Raw genomic sequence first — 19,529 nt, forward strand, 5'->3', positions numbered from 1 at the left:
TCTTCTCCAGCAAAGCTGGCCTGGTAAATAATGGTTACGGGGAAAAAAAAAATCACTAAGCAGTAACAAGTATAGGGGTTAAGTGCCTGTCTCTGACTAGATGATTAGAACCAGAAGCACATAGCGGTAAAGTGAAGCTGTCTGCTGACAGATGCTACCCATCTAAACGATACATGGCTCGATTCCTGGGAGCTTAAATTGAAAGCAATAGTCATTTATGTCTCCCCAATACACCGGGCCAATCCTGGCACAAAGCCTTTAAAAAAAACTCAGCTGAGGTGTGTGGAACACAGAGGCGCCATGGATTTTCAATAACACCCCCTAATGACCTGGCCTCAGTTTGATCCCACGCCACCATTATGTGCTGATACCACGGGATAGGATCACTGGGTCTCATGGCACACAGCAGTGAGATGAGTACCGTATTTTCACGACTATAAGGCGCACTTAAAAGTCTTAAATTTTCTCCAAAATAGACTGTGTGCCTTATAATCCAGTGCGCCTTATATATGGGAAAAAAACAGAAAACCAATAAGGAAAAACCACCACTGTCGGATATTAAAAAAAACACAAACGCCTGAACTGAAACAATACTGTTAAATATGCAGATGCAACCTTAGTTTACAAAATCTTCCATCATATAGCTCCTCCCCCACTGCAAATTTTATACAAAAAAAATTCAAAACATCAACAATGGCTGGCTCTAGAGGTGACTGTGTAGTGAGTGCTTCATACCTGGAAGTCAATAGCAATTACCGTATTTTCACGACTATAAGGCACACTTAAAAGCCTTACATTTTCTCCAAAATAGACAGTGCGCCTTATAATACAGTGCACCTTATAATCCGGTGCGCCTTATGTATGGAAAACATTTTAAAATATATCATTCATTGAAGGTGCGCCTTATAGTCGTGAAAATACGGTAGTCGGGGCATTATCGGGATGAATTGGCCATCTCTGGACAGGAGGCAAGTGTAGCTAAGGTCTTGTCAATAAAAAGACAGGCGCCTCTTGGGGGCTTCCTTAGCAGACACTCCATGGAATCTTTGGGCCTCATTAGAAAGGCAGATGAAGGGGTTGTGCATGAAGAGGGGAAGGCTGTCGTCCTCCAATAGATTGCCTCGGAGGCATTGTTTTTCTTAATGAGCCTAGACTGCGGGTCAATGTGCTGCTGGGCTGCCCGTCAATACTGGTTACCTGAAACACAAACACTCAAAACTTGCTTTTATATAAAATCAATGACCTATTTGTCCCCTCCCTCCTTCTAGATTGTCACGGTCCAATCATATCGATCCTTTCCAAGAGGCCTACATCTCACATATTACAAATTATGGTCAAATGATCAGAAAGCTACCGTTTCGATTTCAAAGCACTTAAACTGATGGAAGATGAACAAATACTGTGTAAACTGAAATGTGAGCCATTAATGGCAAAAAACGATGAAATATCGTTATCATTACATTTTTTGTAGCGTATTTTACGAAATAAACAGAAAGAATGAAAATATGACATTAGGTCCGAACTTTATTCCGTACATTTTAAACCATGAATGTTCATTTGTATTTTGCACGCCTAAAATTCTACTTCTTTTGTATACAAGAGTCTAAGAAAAAACAACTGCACATAAACACAAGTTTGACAGAGAATGTCTTTTTTTTGCTGCCCACTTTAAAGTGTCCCACTTTTCAGTCCGTATCTGGTCCAGTTTATGACGTGGAAGTCTTTTCATTCATTGGTAAATATCATCGTGGGTTTAAAGTTTAAACCAAGCCTTTCAGTGTCATTGATTTACTTCATCCTGGAAAATTTTGTAAGGGTGCCTCCTGCCATTGCTGCTTTGCATAGATTGCAGATGATCCTTCAAGGCTCCCTTCCAAAATCGACTGTCACTTTCCACCTATTGTCATGGCTTGTCTGTCACCTCGATATTTAATAAAATCCCCTCAGAAAATTGGACTTATTATTTTGTGTTTTCAATTTTTTTTTAGAAATGGTTAAAAATGTACACATCGTCAATTTGTAACCGAGTGATTTGAACAGATTATTTACATCCTTTTTGCTGTACAGAGACTGAACAAAGACCTTACCTCATTTCTTATAGTATTTGTCTGCATATCTCAGAAGCAAAACAGATTGATTATATACGTATGTATGTACATTTACCACTTTTTGCGTGATATCCTGGTACCATGATGTTAAATTACGGGGTAATCCAAATCCAGTTTTTACAGTCATATCGAATATGACAACACAATCGATGGGATAAATATTGTAAAAGATGTGACTAAAGCACAAATTACATCAAATTCATAGAAATGATATCTATACACGGAACAAGGATAGCAAATATACAAACCATTTGTGACCAGCTTTGTTCACTTAAAGCTGCAAAAAGTTATTTGATTAATATATTAATAATTATCAAATATTCAAGGTGGATATAAACAAACACACAATTGTGTTTTCCTCACATTGCCTTTAGTCCGCAAAAATATTCATGGCATGTGCTTAAACCGGATCCTGTACAATCATACCCTTTCCCTTGGGGAATTTTGCTCTTCTCTTTGGAAGAGGAGTGCATTTTTTTGTTCAAAGGACAATTTCGGTTCAGAAGGGGGCGGGACTGGGGGCGGAGCTTGTGTTTTTTTGTTTTGTTTTGACAAAGCTACCGTGCCTCAACCTCTTTGGGTTTACGAGATGGGGAATAGTCTCGAGGGTCTTGGGTGGTTGTAAGGGGCGTAGTCCTCCTGGGGGAGGCTGGCCTGGCACTGCTGGCTGGCACAAGTGGCGGGGGGGCACTTAGTGCAGCAGTAGGGGGTGTTCTGTTCAGGAGGCCATTATGCCCTGTGGAGGGGCTGAGCCTGGGGTAGGGCATTCCACCAAGATGGGGCATAAACGGAGCCATGTGTGGTAGGTGACCTTCCATTGGCGATTGGTGAAGTTGATGAAGTCTTGCTCGATCCAGTTCCTCTCGTAAGTGTAGGCGTTCTCGCTCCTCTGCCTGTTGCCTCATCCTTTCGTGTTCCCTGCGGACTTCTAAAAGGTGCTCGTGGTGGGAGTAGTCATGAGCCTCGCGTTCGCGGTAAGCTCGTTCTTGTTCGTACACGCTGGGGAAGCGATGTGCTTGATCGGCCCTCAGTTGGAAGTCCATACGCCTTTGTAGATCTAAGCTACGGTAGGCTTCACGGAGTGGATCCCATGGGAATGCAGTGTGGGGTAGTCGTTCTCTTCCTGCTAGAGGGCTAACTCCCATGAAGGGTGCCATACGAGCCCGGTCGAGGACGTTTAAACTTGCCATTTGGGGCATGGCACTCATAGAGAGGGGTAGCGAGTGTGCCATGGGGACCCCGTGCAAACCCGGTGTTGGGATATCGTTGCCACGTGGGGAGGGAAGATGAGGATGTGGAGGTAAAGGAGGGTGGTGGTGGTGTGGATTTCCAGGGTGGGCCATAAGAGCAGACTGTACTTGTGCTGGAGGCATTGGAGCTGGTTCAGAACTCACCACCACAACTTCTTGTTCTTCCTTTCTCTCTTCTTTGATTTTCATGTCATTTTTAACCTTGTGGAATTGTTCTCCAGGTGGAGGTTCTTTTCTCTCGCTATCTTTGAGTGTAGGCGGAGGCCCGCCTACCATCTTCATACTCTGTTCGTTGATTGCTGCCTTGGAGTATGGAGAGGGAGAACGCTGGGATGGTATAACGGAGTCTTCGGAGGATCTTCTTTCGAGCATCTCCTTGGCAGGTGAGCGACTTTCTTTCACCTTGACGTCCACTAGAGCGGATGGATCTCGGTGGCGTTCGAGGAGATCTTTTTCTGCTTCGCGTACACGGTCTAGGCTGCCACCGTGATGCCGTGCCGCATCAGCGTTTTGGCTGTTGGAGCGAATTAAGTTGCTGATCTGGTAACTGACTGGCGCTGAGGCTGGAGAGGACCGATTGGAGTGGCGGTTGCGTTCGACAGAATCTCTGAGAAGAACATAGGTAGAGTTTTAGGTCAGGGTTGGGCAAACTTTTCGGGCCCAGAGGCCACATTGACTTTGAAAATTTGACAGATTGGGCCGTGTCAGCACAAGATACGATACATATAAAAAAGTGCATCCGTTAACAGTACATATGAAACATAAACAGAAAAAAGGACTAAAGTATTAACATAATCATCACTCATTAAAGTAAAAAGTATCAAGTACAAAGTAAAGTAAAAAGGAATATATTAAGAAATATTAAAATGTCATTTAAAAAAAGATAGAAGGGCTGTAAAACACGATAAAACAAATAAGAGTGGACAGAGCTACTGCCACTGGCTTCCGCGTGACGGCGCCATCTTGGGAAAAATAAATAAACACAAATAGAAGTAAAATTGACCCACTAGATTTGTCTTACCCTTATCTATATCATTACGTCAACGAATGAAATCTCACCGGTCTTTATCTTTCTCCTCTTTTCCGATGGACGAGTCCCTTTTATCTCTTTCTCGTTCATGGCTATTGGCGGAGTTGCTTCTCTCAGGATCTGCAGTTTTTGGCCACTGCGGCGGGGTGGGGAAAGATGGTGGCGTTCGTCGCAACCTATTCCAGGTATCGTGTTGTGGGTTGTTAAATGGGGGCAATCCTCCGGGACCCTCCTTTGGGCCAAACATGCTGTTAGCCCCTGTAAGAAAGGCGGAGACAGACATCGGCTCTATTGTGAGTAAACATTGCAGAATATCCAAAAGCAATAAAATAGGAGCAATTCACCATTACAAGTTGCAAAAAAATCATTCATATTTATTCCAATCACATCCATTTTCTCAATGGGGTGACTGATTTGGCAGTTTAAAAAAAACGGAATAATGAAGGGATGTGCAACCCTCCATGATGCCAAGGGCCTTGTCAAATAATGAATATTTGAATTGCCACCAACAGAGAACCCATTGGCAGGGTCATCTCCGAAATAAAGCCTAGCTCTTGGGAACACAGTGTGAGGAAGAAATGCCAGCAATGAGGAGGTCTGCTGTGGTTGTGTTTCCCTGTTGTGTTGAGCCTCCACTGGCCAAGACTTCTTTGACACGAAAACTAGCGTGAAGTGTCTTTAGTTTGTCCCTTTCCTACTGATAGACTATGGTTCTAATGCCTTTCCTACTCTGATTCTTTCCTGGGGGCCAGATTGAAGCAGGGAGTATTGGATGAGCAGAGGGGGCCAGCGCTTACCAAGCGAGGGGTTGCCTAATCCTCCGAAGGCACTGCTTGAAAGGTTGCCGAGGCCGCCAAAGGAACTGGAGCGACTGAAAGGATCTGCAAAATGCCAAACAGGGATTAGCAAAAAGGGGGATGGGGTGGGGTGTACTGGCGAGTGATCACCACCGCCACCACCGTTCCACTCTGCTTTTCTCTTACAAGCGAGCTGTGTTTTCTTTAGCGCTGCCCCCTTAGCTAGCTAGCTCTATGTCTTTGGATACTGCATTGGCTACCCCCTCCAAACTGGAGTGGCTTTTCACTCTTGGGATTAAGGACCTCAACACTTTATGCAAAAGAGTTCTTGGGAATGAACTCATATGTAGAAAGGCGGAGGGAACAGGTGTTACAGGGTGTGTTCACTTGTCTGGACCAAAGTAGAAAAGTAAAAATGGGATGTTTGCACCACACACTGGATAGCAACACACTTAGCTCAGGCGTCAACCAACTATGGGCTATAGTCGAGGAAGACCCTGAATTGGTTGCCAGGCAATCACACAGCCAACAAAACAAATAACCATTCATGTTCACAATCTTTCCTCAAGACAAGTTAGTGTACCACTAGCCTGCCATGCATGGTTTTTGGGATCTAGGATGAAACCAGAGTACCCAGAGAAGACCCTGTCAGGCTGGGAAGAACTGCAAACTCCAGACAGGGATGTCAGAACCCACTAAGGATTGAGCTCTCAATCTCAAGACTTTTAAGGAGGACGTCCTAACCACTTCCACGACAAATGTAATTCAAGCTTTTTTCAACCCAAACTCTTTCAAACACAAAAGACTGCACAGAACAAAAGCCCACTGATTGCCGAAGAATACTTTCGACTAGTGGAGGGCAGTAAAGCTTTCTTACAATTACCACAGAAAACAATTATTTATTAATTTATAGTCTCCAGTAAATGAGTCGGTTGGGGGTCACTTGCTGGATTAAAACTAAAACTCTTCAATCATATTAGGGTCTCTCAATGTGTCCCTAGTATCTTGTTTAAAGGGAATGAGAGGAACCCCAACAAATATTTGTCATCATCATTTTCCATGACTCATTTATTACATTTGACTTTGCAAGCTTAAAACAGTATTATGTGGTGATGTGGTTTTTAATCAAATAACAATTTAGTATACTAAGAATACGGGGAAGATAAATGTATTTTAGCTATGCATTTTTCATAAATCCACACTGACATATTTTAGGGTGTATTATGAATTGCTAAACAGCCATATTATAATACTCTATGCTCACAGTTAACATAATTTTAAAGCAAAACCACATCAACCAATATGAGTAAAGAGTTTGCGTTATTATTATGGAGTTCTATTATGCTTAATAAATGAGTAGAAATGAAATGAGAGTGATTGAAAAGATCATGGCATGAATTTAACGTGCATTGATTGACCTACGCTTACCTGCCAAATGGGAAGGCGGCAGAAAACCACTGGGATGAGGCGTGGGACCATATGGGGAGGGAGCTGGATGGCCTGAGCCTATCAGAGTGGAAAGAACATTAAGATTATTAGTTTCCAATCAGAGTAGTGAGCTCTGTAATGGCCCTCATGCGCCATACTTAAATCTTCAGGCAGTACAACCAATCAAAATGGTAAATGTCAGTCATGTCATGTAATAATGACTCAAATGAAGTGACATGATATTATTCCTCTATCATCTGAGTCCTAACTGAGAGACCCAACTAACCAGATGAGGAGAAGAGAGGTCGTGCCAGGTCATGAGGATACGGGAACCCTGGGAAAACACCCGGGACTGGAGGCCTGCTGAACAGGTCCAGTTTTCCATTCATGTCTAGCTTGTGAGGGTCCAGCTGCATTTGCTATAATTTGAATAAGGCACAAACAAGAAGAAGAAGAAGAATAAGGTTGCTAGGCAACAGCATATGACAATTAGGTGGTTTAGGGAAATTGAATGTGGAAATTTCGCCGCAGATTTATCTTGTTTTGTGATGGTAAAAAGTATGTATGCTTCACAAGGTCTCAATGGTAACAAACTACTTCAGTTACTGGTTTTTAAGTGGCTATGTGGAAAAAAATAGCCACGCATCCTTCATTTTTTTAGTTACTTTAACATTTTAATGCTTATAAATACAGCATAAAAAGACAAAGTGAGTCTTAGTATGGCATTTGGATGGAGAAGATGTATCTTTACTTGAATTTTCAAAATAAAGATTTATTTGGATGTAGTTTCCACCCTTGAAAGTTTTTGAGAGGATCATAATTCAAAAGTAAAAAGTTTCCAAATGTATGACGGGTGTCTTGAGGGTAGTTCGATCCTGTTTTGTGATCATGACGTCTAGTTTTTGTAACAGCAAAAACATTTTCCATCTCACGCACCTTCATTTTCTGCTGGTGGTGGTAGATCTGCCATGCGATCTGGACATGCACTGCACACCACTTGCCAGGTTTCTACAAATTTAGACAAAAATTGATGTTAGCCATCTGGCTTTTATTGGGAAATGCTATAAATGGATGCTGGTATTAAGAATTTCTGGCCAAACTACAAAGTGGGAATTTGTCTTGGGTTCTTTTTTAACAAGGCACTGAGTAGCATAAGCTAACCCTGACTTTAATCCAAAGAGACCTCAATGCAGCCACGTGTTTTTTTTTCTTGGTCTGCGACTATAGTGGAATGTTTTGACTTTGTGGCCTGGCCAGAGACAGAAACCATTATAAAGAAAAGAAACAAAGCTGTAACTTACTCGAACATTTGTCCTGAATGGGTCAGTTATCTGTATGGAGAAGCAGAAAATATCTATCAACCAAAGTATTACAAAGTGGTGAAAAAAGTACTGTTTACAATATTTAATGGCATTAAAGTTCATTTTGAATGGAAAAGAATGTCCAAGCAGTGCAAGATTTCAATGCAAAGACAATTAAAGTCTTCTTATTCTTATTATTTCCTTGTTTTAAAATGTAACCAGTGTTAAAGTGGTCAAAGCCCTTCAGAACAATTACTCATTGACAATGTTTTTCCCAATCCTAATGTACTAGAAAATATACTTCATGATTTTTTTTATTATTGTCATATCTGTATCTCGGTGTTATCCAGTTTAATGTTTATTACAGAATAAAATTCCTTGCAGTATAAGTTTTAAAGATAAATGATACTTACCCTCGGATCTTTCTGAAGATGTGTATGAGGTACTGCTCCAGAACGTGCTGCTACATCGATGGGATTGGACGCCTGAGAACAATGGTAGTAATAACAGATTAGTCATTTTCACCATATGCAGAGAATTGTTTTGTCCTTAAAGGGACCATTGATTGGTAGGGATATCCCCATCACATATTTTTGCATGGAAGTCCAAGTCACCTGATTTTCCCCACCTGATACTGAGGAAATGTACTAATGAGGGGAAAATATTGTGGATAAAGTTCTCCCTATTTAAACAGAGCTATCGCAATATTTTGATATGAAAAGGGGAATTTTAATGTGTAAATATTAATACACAACACTGAAATATTTTCTGAAGTTTAGACCGCTAGAAATAGAAATACATACACACTTTCTTGACAATTTGTCGTAGTTTTCAGACATTATGAGCAACCAAAGTCTTTCACAATCTAACAAATCAGTTCTACTATGATACCGTATTTCCGCATCATAAGGCGCACTTCAATGAGTCTTAAAATATGTTTCATATATATGGCACACCGGATTACAACACACAGTAGTAGTACTGGTGTGAATTTCAAATAATAATAAGAAATATATAAGACGCACTGAGCTTTTGAGGAAAATCGAAGTCTCTTAGTTGCGCCTGATCGCGCGGTACTTTGCCAACATTACGCCAAGCGGACCTTACTTTTCTAAACAGTGGGAGACTTTCCTCCTTCACATCGACTCTGCGCTCCGTGTCACTTTTAGCTCTGTAATCCTTAGCTCCCTGCTGGGTAAAAGCCGCTGATGGTACCAACAAGTGCAATGAAGCTGTATCCGCTCACCCACACCAGGCTACCTCATCTCTCTGATCTCCTCTCCATGTCTCAGAGTGCCCGGATGAGCCGTATTAATCCACCCATGAATCACCGATGGCAAATTTCTGCAGGTTAACCCAAGTCACCTACTTTCACCAAAAGACTCCACCCCCCAAAAGCCTCTCCCGGAACACTTCTCAGAGGATTTCTACGTAAGGAGTGTTTGGTGAGCCATCTGGAGAAGTCTTTAACAAAAGAGCCTCTCCATGACAGAACCCACCGGGAATAAAGCCAGTGGATTTAGGCCAGCTTTGATTGGTGCTTACACCAGGTCAGAGCCTTTGGGCATCTGCCAGACATAACCACACCCTCCTCCCATATCTTATGCCTTCCATTCTGTCCTCATCACCCCTAGAGCATTTGGATGCTTGTCTAGTAGAGACAGACAGATGTTATCTAATGTTCTCAGCTGTTGCCTGTCATGGATTAGGTCAAGATTCAGATTCTGATTCATGCTGACTACAACTGTTAAATTTGGAACCAAATCTAGAGCCATTAAAACAATTCTGTAGCTTTACAATTAAGGTTATTGGGTAAATGTTTTCTGAATTGATCAAAGAGAATGACATGAAAAGTAAGTTGCTGACAACAGATACAATGCCAAATAGCAAACATCAAATTTGACAACATTCATGGGATTTAAGATTATTTTTCGTCTATTTCTTATTCATTTGGTGCGTTAAAAAATGTCAATGACTGTCATGATATAATTTAGGACTCGAATTGTTTAATTTTCTTTCATTTGGAGTAGGCCAAGGGTGTCAAACTCCGGTTGGTTCGCAGGCCACATTAACGTCAACATTTTAGATATACTATTTAGATTTTTTTAAATTAATGGATTAAATGAACTGGATTAAAAGCCCTGAATATATAATATTTTTATAGATCTAATAAATATGTTTATTTTTGCTTTTTTTGAACATATTTTTAGATTTTACAAAAAGATTTTTGAACTAAAAACACGGAAAAAATGATTAAAAAACGAAAATTATTGATTTAAAAGGGGGGAAATCAGCAAATTTAATATACATATATACTCTTCATTTTAATTTGATCCTAAAATAGAAAGTCGGCACTCATGATTTACTTTCCCTGGCCACATAAAATGATGCGGTGGGCCAGATTTGGCCCCCGGGCCGCCAATTTGACACATGTGGACTAGACATTGACTGGTTCAAAAATGTACAGAGAAATTGCAAAATAATATAGCAATAACAATACTCTCATCCATGACTCTTTTGACCATATACATGTCAGTAATTCCACTGAAATTAGACCCTAAAAACTACTAATGCAATCACTCTCTCCAGAACGAGTAATTTCTCATTTTTTTTAGCCTACATCCCAACATTTTAAAGTTTGAGATGTGTTTGCTTTTGGTGTAAAGGCCCACATTTGTAGCATGCTATTGCATCATATCCTGCATATTCGAAACAGGTAAACTATTGTATTTTTTTTTTCTTAGCACATGCATTAGAATTTGGTCTATGAGGCTGACCTTGGGTTGAAAGGCTCCTTGCAGTGAGCTGAAGGGTCCTGAGTGAGGGAGCAGTGGGGGCATGCCTGGCATGGTCGAGGGATAGGAAGGGAAGAACTGAGGGGAAAAAAATGGAGGGAGAAAAACTTAATCAAATGCAATATGCTAAAAGCTAAAGAAATCCAAAATATTATTAGGATGTCCTAGTCAAATGTCATTTTACATATTCAAATGAGGGATATGAATTACATTGACTTACATTTGAATGATGTCTGATGAACGGATTGTCCAGTTTAGGCGTGTATTTGTCAAACTGGAAGAAGAGAAAGACAAAAAAATGTATTAGAAGTGATCGACATAAACTCAATTCCAACACTCAATCCAAAACATTCATTATAACATCTTGTGATATTTAAGGGGAGGAGAAAAAAAAAGACTTGTGATCTGCAAAAACAGCAATAAACAGGATTTACTTCCTGACAAATAAGCCTTGGAGTGAAGCAGCTGGCTTTCACCAGTCATGGGTTTATTTCGAATGCATGGTCAGATAAAGATAAGGATGAGGGAGTAAAATTATTAACAAAAGACGATCACAAATTTACCAAATGAGCATTACAAGGCTATGCTATAAAACTAGGAGTCGTTGAGACAAGTTTATCACACAAATTACAACCAATTGCTTCTATTCGTAGTGAAACTAATAGTTTTTACTATGACTTGGCCCCAGTTTTATCGTTGGAAAGGGTCCGAAAACGTAAAAAGTAATTTACGCAAGAGCAAAATCAACTTTTTGTGCGTCAAAGAAAACTAATGAAAAGAATATAAAGACTCTTTTGTGTAACTTGAAGACTTTTTATGTGAGCGGTGCAAATAACATTAGCAATGGTTAGGCGCCAAGAAATAAGCACGTAACTAATACTCTGAATTTGGCAGAATAACCGATACATTAGTAATTTACCATTGAACAACTTTAACCTTCAAATAATTTTTTTCGATTACACCCTCATCACATAAGAGACGAAGAAAAACGTCCTTAGCAATAATAGCGAGCTAAAACACTAATTACTAGTGACAGTAACCTATTTCCTAGCACATATACCCAAACTATCCATAGATATTTTCTTGGGAGTGTTTTATAAACTCTTTTAGCGCGTGCTGACGTATTTTAGTTCACGTAAAACTTTGTGGGTTGGAATATTTATGTTGCCACATGAGTAGTTGAGCCTTGAGAGGGTTTAAAATTGGCAGATTTTAGGATTTAGGGGTTCCTCCGGACATTTAATCTGCACAAAAAAATAACAGCGATGCTAGCGTCTGTTCATGGGTTATAATGGCGGCATATAAAAGACAGGCAGCCTATAGAGAGGAAACTTAAAGTCAGCTTTGGAGCTCATTAAATTGTTCCTCTGCATGTCTGAAGGCGCGGTATGCTTCATTCCGACACGTAAGAGCTAAGTTGTGTCGTTTTATGGCCCTGTAAAAGGGGAAGGGGAAATAATATGCACCCCTGGAATTTACGATGTTTGACGTTTTTACTCTATACTGAGTTGCTTGATTAAATCGGGATATTTCATCGATATTTCTTGGCCTGGTTTATGAGAAAGGATGAGGAAAAGATTGGAGAAATGCTAGTTTTTGGTAAGATACCTGCTTGAGAGTGCTAAACAACCAAAAAATGTAATGTGTGTTTTGTGTAATTTCATTAATTAATGGTATTAGCTAAGGAGTGTAATAGCGGAAATGATTTATACAAGCGCAAGTGGAGGAAAGTGGAAAAGACAGGAAAGAGGAATTGTGATAAAACACCTGGCAAAACAGCAAAAACAACTATATCATTAATCCTGCTTCTCTCAGCATGCATTCAGAGAGAAGAACATCGCTGTCAAAAACATGGTGGAGTGAGGAAAACACATTAAGGAGAAACACAGTTACGATTGGGGGATGGGGGGGAAGAAAAGTCAGTGCAATAGTGGTTTTGTGAGTGAATCTCTTGTGTATTGGATGGATATTCCTTGCCATGTCGCGGATAAGCAGTATAGCAGATGCCAGTGATTTTAACTAAAGAAAATTAAAAGGAAATATCCAAAATTGTGCCAGTTTGGATTTTCCAGAGGAGGTTTTAAAGTGGGCTACGACTAATGGGACCACTGAGCTTTTTAATCAGATGGATGATATTAATTATATGTTTTATAAGAGAAAATGGTGGTTGTTTTAAATTGTTGATTGTATGAAATTATGAATAGTCGTCTTTTTTTTCATGGATTAGTTTGGGAAACCAAAAAATTTAAGAGCATAATCAAAATAATATTTAATCTGTCATGTATGTTTAAGATATTTTTAACGTAATTTCATTAGAATCATTTTGGCACAACGTAAAACTAGATTAAGGTGATTCGCCTGTACGATATGATTAATTTTTTTTTATAAATGTATCCTGTTTGTCGAGATAATAATCTTGCATTAGAAATAATATAATGGCAATCCATAATATTATCAATGAGGATATGTATATTTTACAGCATTTATGTGTTTAGTTAAATGTGTGAATCAAATATGGGGGAAGCTTGAGATATTGGATTGAATCTATTTTTTACTGGATCCCCTAACTGTGTATCAGATCTAAATTTAGGTGATTATTTTCATGAAGTGAGGGATTTTTATGTGACATATTTGGTGCATTATGGGATGGATAACCAGTTGGATTGGACTGAGGTTGGGGGGTTCGATCGGGATGGGTGTGGAGGGAAGTAATTTGAATTAGAAATTTGGTTGAATTTAGTTTTTTTTTCCAATGATTTTAAATTTCTTAGGATTATTTTACTTATCCTCACATTTCTGGCTTGGTTACGCACCATGGGGGGTGCGTTGGGGGGGTTGAGGATGGCGGCCTGGGGCAGACTGGCAGGGAAGGGCGTAAAGGTGTGCTGGTGGGTGTGTTGGTGCTGGTGCATGTGCTGGTGTTGGTGAAACTCGGCCCTCAGGAGCGAAACGGGGGCCAGTGGCGAGGCGGGTGGCCCCCGGCCCCGCTCCGAACTTTGAACCAGGAATCGGTTGTTCAGCTCCTGCCGCAGTAGATCATGCTCTGTAAGAAAGGAGAGCGAGGAAAAAACAAAACAAAAAAAATAAAAGGAAAGAAAAAAGGGGGGGTTGGGAAGAGGTGGGAAAGGTGGAAACACAAGAAGAAAAAAAAAAAGGCACGGGCGCCCAGTCAGTCTTCACAACAAGGGTAGAAGGAAAAGAAAATAGTCACCTGGCATTCTCTGTTTCTCCAGCTCATGCTGTGAGGATTTTCTACGTGGGGACTCATTGGTGGTGGTAACAGAGTTGCCTGTGACAATGTGCCAATCAGAATCCCCGAATGAGGCTGGCAATACATGATTGGTTGGTTGAATGATATCAACAGACTGGTATCTAAAGACAGGAAAGAACCAAGAGTCATCACGGCAGAAAACGTACACAGACGCGTGCCGTTGAATGGAATGCGTGGCGAGGCATTATTTTTTTGGACAAATCACGTCAATATACAGACGTGTGTCCTTTTTTTGCAGCATAAAATGGCTGTTTTGGGGCTGGAATTTAATAGTAAATAATGAGAAACCACCAGTTATTGGCATGGTTTAACTTTGTGGTTGCATTAGATTGATGCTGCACTCAAGGACTTTCAAGGCAACCATATTTTTCCCCTTATTTCATCACATCTACAGATTTAAGTCTTCTGTGAATATTTTTCAGAAGATACTGTAGTATGTCTGTTGGACTATTTGACTTTTTGCACATGGGCAAAGTCAAATTGGAGCTAATGGGATTCCAAAATATTCCTATAAAAGTATATCATTACTCTAAATGAGTAAAACGTCTTGGTAAAGTCGAGAATTTAGGGTCCAAGGCAACTCTGTGAACAGGTTTAACATAATATTGTTTCCAGGGTTTCAAATGGTAGGATCCATTGTCTATGAGGTCATAATTGTGGAGAATTCTGATTCTTGTACTTACTTTGTAGAGCAACTCCAAAAAATACACAAGTAGTTGTTGAATTTAACTCTGTCTGTCTTCCATTGACAACAATAGACATCCAATGAATTTAATCTGTGACTGATGGCAACAAATGGACAAATCTTCTACTAGTGTCAAATTAATTCAATTTCCAGTAGAATAGTGAAAAGATCCACAAGTTTGGAAGTCTATTATTTTCAATGGCATTGAAAAATCTTATAACAATTGCATTGTTCAAGTGTTTATAGGACTGTCATGCTTGGGCATCAATTAAAACTGGGCAGTAATTTTAATAATTATAATAATATAAAAAACAAATATTTAATTATTCCATAATTTGGATTTTATGGTAAAGTATATTAACGTATTGATATATTTTGAAGAAAAAACACTATGGCTTATTTTCATAAAGCACAACATGCATTGTCATATTTTGTATTATTTTAAAAATACATGAAAATATAATTTCAAAAAATATATAGTAAATTGATTAATTAATGCTGTTTTTTTTCTCAATTATTTTAAATTATACATTAAATTATATAATAAAAAATACATACCAACTTTGTCTAGTCTTATAAGAATTAATATGAACACTACTCTCAAAAGTTAATGCAGTTACATTTAAATATATCATGACAAATCATTAAAAATATATAAAAATATATATATATAGTGAACTGATTCACAATCAATTTTGTTTTTACTCAATTATTTTAAATTACACATTAAATTATTTAGTGCAACTATTCTAATAAGAATTAATATGAACAAAAAGTCAATGTAGTTACATTAAAATATATAATTTAGAAAATTATATAGCAACTTAAACAGAAAGTATTTATAGTAACTACACCTATATAACCATCTATATGTATATAATTGTTATCTTCTCTTTTTTAATTACATTTTTTTGTATAATGTGAATATTATTCCTATCTATTGTTAAGTGTCTGATGTGTTACCTGGGTAGGGGGTACCCGCTGGGTGCCCGGGCACCACTAAACTGTTGGTAGGTAAGGTTGGTGGTGGAGGCAGTGTGGCTGGGGTTGCAAACATGGCCGAATGGCGATGTGCCGGGCTCCGTAGAGAGGAATAGTGTGAGGTAGAGAGGTTGGCTATAGACAGAGGCAAAGTGGGGGCCGAAGATGGCAGCCCACTGAGTGGGTGGTGTTGCGTTGGGGAGAGGTGATGTTTAGGAAGAAGTGGACTGCTCTGATGGCTAAAGATAAAGGTGACAAAATAAAAAGATGAATGTTAAAAGATAGATTAAATGACCTTATAGCCTAACATTAGAGTCAGAAGCATAATACAATTCTATGGCAATCAATAACATTTTCAATCAAACTATAATAGTGATTTGACAAGAATGGTAAGGTAATAAAGCCTCTGGCAGAGCTATATATGTGCAGATATTATAAAGAGGAAATGGTTAAATGAAAAACAGTAAATCTCGCCAGGTTGGCGGGAAATCAATTTCCGTGTGGAGGAGAAAAAAAAAGTCAATATTTTATAGTATCTCATCAATGGACTACCATTTTTATGAGTTTGGAAAGCGTTATTTTTCATTTTATACTTATTGCTGAACCTATTTGTAAGGACAAGGGGAGAAATGGTGGCTGCAATGTAGATAAAGTATATAATGGACTCAATTCAAATAGCTTCAGAGTAAGTAAAGGGCTGTCTTATGGTAAACTTGATAAAATTGAATTGTTATATGTGATGTAGTTATTGTCAGATAAGAAACAAACTTTTCTAGCTGCCATTAAACAAAGTATACATGGTTTCCACCTACCTGATATTGGGGAGGCTATACTGCAACGGGTGGTGCACCTGATGGCTTATGATTGGCCGGGAGTGATGTTGAGGGGGCTGATGGGAACAGGGATCCTGCTGTGAATGTGGATGGGGAGGGTAGAACTGGGGTGTGGCCCTCAGTTGGGAAGGGGATGGGACAGGGGGTGGCCTTTGAGGCTCCCTCTTGACGCTGAGAGGAGAAGGCGTCAAGAGGCGAGATCGTGGAGGTTCAGGGGGTGCCGCAGCAGCAGCGGGGGCTGGCGAGCCCGTGGGCGCCGAGGCCGGGGTTGGGCTGGGTAGTGGCGGTGCAAATGGAACCTCAATGATGTTGTGTTCCCGGTGGCGTTGGAGACTGGACAATTTGGTTGAGCTACAACTCTTGGATTCAAGACTGTCATTCGTTGGCACACCTGAGGAGGGTGGACACAAAGTCCAAGTGAGAAAGCTTGTCATCAAACAATGAGAATAACAGATACATTACCATCAAGGGGAAAAGCATTGGGGAAAGTTGAGCTATAAGGTAGAACAAGAGCCCATGAACAGTAAAAATGTTGTCCAAATGCCACACTTTGCCTGTGATCGGACGTTTGGTCGCCGGCCTTTTGGTCGCCAGTCTTTTGGTCGCCGGTCTTTTGGTCGCCGGTCTTTTGGTCGCCGGTCAAATGTACTTAGATATTAAACAGTACTTAAATATTAAACTCTCTCTCTTAGATATTAAACTCTCTCTTAGATATTAAACTCTCTCTCTTAGATATTAAACTCTCTCTCTTGGATATTAAATTCTCTCTCATGATTATAATTTTAAGAGCTGGCTTCAACAATAAACTCTCTGTCACCATTTGACCGGCAACCAAAAGACTGGCGACCAAACGTCCGAGCACCCACTTTGCCCAGACCTGAAAATAACGAGCACCAAAAAAAAAAACAACAACCAACGAGTACCAAGCAACAAATCAGGTTCTCATTTGAGAACTAAAACAACAATTACCAGTGGTCTCAGTACATTTTGATAATGTCGACTGAGAACCCCCCAAAATAACCCTACAACGGTTCAAAAGTCTGTCTGGTTGGTTTCTATTTCATCTTTGCTGATGGCCCTAATGTCTTCTTCCCCAGTTTCTTCATGCTTCTTTCCTTTTAGGTTCTGTTAAGTGTTTAATCAGGTCATTTTCATGCTTGACTATAATCAGATGGAATTTCTTCTTGTGATCTAGTCAGTATGAATAAATCAGAGCTAATTAATGTTAGATGTCAGCTCCTATTCATGCTTTGCTGAGTACACATTGGCATCATAAAATATTGTTCAATTGTGTTATCAAGCTGTATTCTAGCTTGCTATCCACAGCTTACTACTACTGTAAATTTCCCAGGATTTAGCAAACTGGTTTTTAAGGCACTCTGAGAACATTCTAAAAATTAGTCAGCGGCACTGAGCCTTTACAATCAGCACTCCTTATTTCTCTCCTGCACATTGTCTTTGTTTAATTGCTGCAATTTAACAGTCTAATTATATATGGCAACCTTGGGAAAACCAAACAAAAAGCTATTTATGTATATATCTTTTTGCTATGTTCTTAAAGGTAATTTCCTATACATGCAATCGTCTCAAAAGAGATGGTTTGGACTGGGTTTATAATAATGAATAAAATATTGCATCTCATAGAAAAAATAATAATAATAATAGGGGGAAAAAAGTCTTCATTGTGGGATGTTGCCATGGTAATGTGTGTTGCCAGATACAATGGAAGCAATTGAAAGCAAGTCTTGCCAAAAAAATAAGAAAAGGCACATCTGATCTTAATGTTGAAGAAGCCACACAGTCAGCAGTGAAATATTCTAATGATGATTCTAATGGTGTCTAATAGAGGCAAGAAAATATCAACTCTGACCAACATATTCTCATTAAAACCACTCTCCAAGTGAAAAAAAACAGACAAGCACACAAAAATTGGGTTACAAAATATGCCAGTCGGGAAAGCCAAACACATACAAATATGATTAAATGTGAAAAGACATAAGATATGGGGTTCATTTAAATGTTTTGGAAAAAGAACCAAACACAACATTGTGCTGTTCTTGTACCAAAATCAAAACAAACACTTGAATCTTACTGGAAAAATACATTATTACGGTAAATCTCAAGTGCATATTATAATACATGGTTAACTGGAATAGTTCTTAAACAAGTTACTTCGTGAGAATCTTGGAACACAATAACTTGCATTTTTTGGATATGACACCTCATAGGATTTCAGCAATTGCCAAATTTATTACCATTTACCGTATTTTCACGACTATAAGGCGCACCGCATTATAAGGCGCACCCCCAATGAATGACATTTTTTCCATATATAAGGCGCAATGTATTATAAGGTGCACTGTCTATTTTGGAGAAAATTTAAGACTTTTAGGTGTGCCTTATAGTTGTGAAAATACGGTAATTGCTATTGACTTCCAGGTATGAAGCACTCACTACTTCACAGTCACCTCTAGAGCCAGCCATTGTTGATGTTTTGGATTTTTTTTGATAAAATCTTGCAGTGGGGGAGGAGCTATATGATGGAAAATTTTGTAAACTAAGATGGCATCTGGATATTTAACAGTATTGTTTCAGTTCAGGCGTTTGTGTTTTTTTAATATCCGACAGTGGTGGTTTTTCGTTTTTGGTTTTCTGGGTTTTTTTCCATATATAAGGCGCACTATTTTGGAGAAAATTTAAGACTTCTAAGTGCGCCTTATAGTCGTGAAAATACGGTAGTTTATTTGAAGCCTGCAAAACTAAGCAGCTGGTCAGAGAGGGTAAAAATGTTTGGATATTGCCCCGCCTCTCACAGTCACCTAAACCCCTTCTGAGAGCTAGGTTGGTGCTCTAAGGGGCAAAGAACAGTCCCATAGGGGGATGTTTCAAGCCTGCTCACCAGATGACATCTCATCCTCATATTGATCTTTTTATACCTTTTGCCAGGGGAATTGGGCCTTTGCCCTTTGTGCACGTGCCTATTTCTACAGGGGTATGGCTTAGGGAGTTACAAGGGTAAGACGATTAGGGAGACCATCCAGACGGTCAAT

General features: G+C 39.4%; 1 protein-coding gene across 4 annotated transcripts in view; it reads right to left on the reverse strand.

Moving 5' to 3' along the window:
- Positions 1 to 1,506: 1,506 nt before the first annotated feature.
- Positions 1,507 to 19,529, reverse strand: part of LOC144215511 (autism susceptibility gene 2 protein homolog) — a 201,059-nt gene continuing 183,036 nt past the window's right edge. The window contains exons 7-19 of one of the 4 annotated variants that reach the window (XM_077744492.1): positions 16,459 to 16,870; positions 15,629 to 15,885; positions 13,523 to 13,752; positions 10,930 to 10,983; positions 10,692 to 10,787; positions 8,328 to 8,399; positions 7,915 to 7,944; positions 7,550 to 7,621; positions 6,900 to 7,032; positions 6,614 to 6,691; positions 5,186 to 5,269; positions 4,418 to 4,646; positions 1,507 to 3,965 (exon numbers count right to left, since the gene is read on the reverse strand). In XM_077744492.1, coding sequence (XP_077600618.1) covers positions 2,666 to 3,965; positions 4,418 to 4,646; positions 5,186 to 5,269; positions 6,614 to 6,691; positions 6,900 to 7,032; positions 7,550 to 7,621; positions 7,915 to 7,944; positions 8,328 to 8,399; positions 10,692 to 10,787; positions 10,930 to 10,983; positions 13,523 to 13,752; positions 15,629 to 15,885; positions 16,459 to 16,870 — 3,047 coding nt within the window. In that variant the 3' untranslated portion in view covers positions 1,507 to 2,665. Of the gene's footprint in view, positions 3,966 to 4,417; positions 4,647 to 5,185; positions 5,270 to 6,613; positions 6,692 to 6,899; positions 7,033 to 7,549; positions 7,622 to 7,914; positions 7,945 to 8,327; positions 8,400 to 10,691; positions 10,788 to 10,929; positions 10,984 to 13,501; positions 13,753 to 13,920; positions 14,082 to 15,628; positions 15,886 to 16,458; positions 16,871 to 19,529 lie in introns of all 4 variants that reach the window. The other 3 variants (XM_077744490.1, XM_077744494.1, XM_077744493.1) reach the window with 3 other exon arrangements.

Source organism: Stigmatopora nigra, chromosome 22 (genome assembly GCF_051989575.1).
Source record: "Stigmatopora nigra isolate UIUO_SnigA chromosome 22, RoL_Snig_1.1, whole genome shotgun sequence".
Classification (NCBI taxonomy): domain Eukaryota; kingdom Metazoa; phylum Chordata; class Actinopteri; order Syngnathiformes; family Syngnathidae; genus Stigmatopora; species Stigmatopora nigra.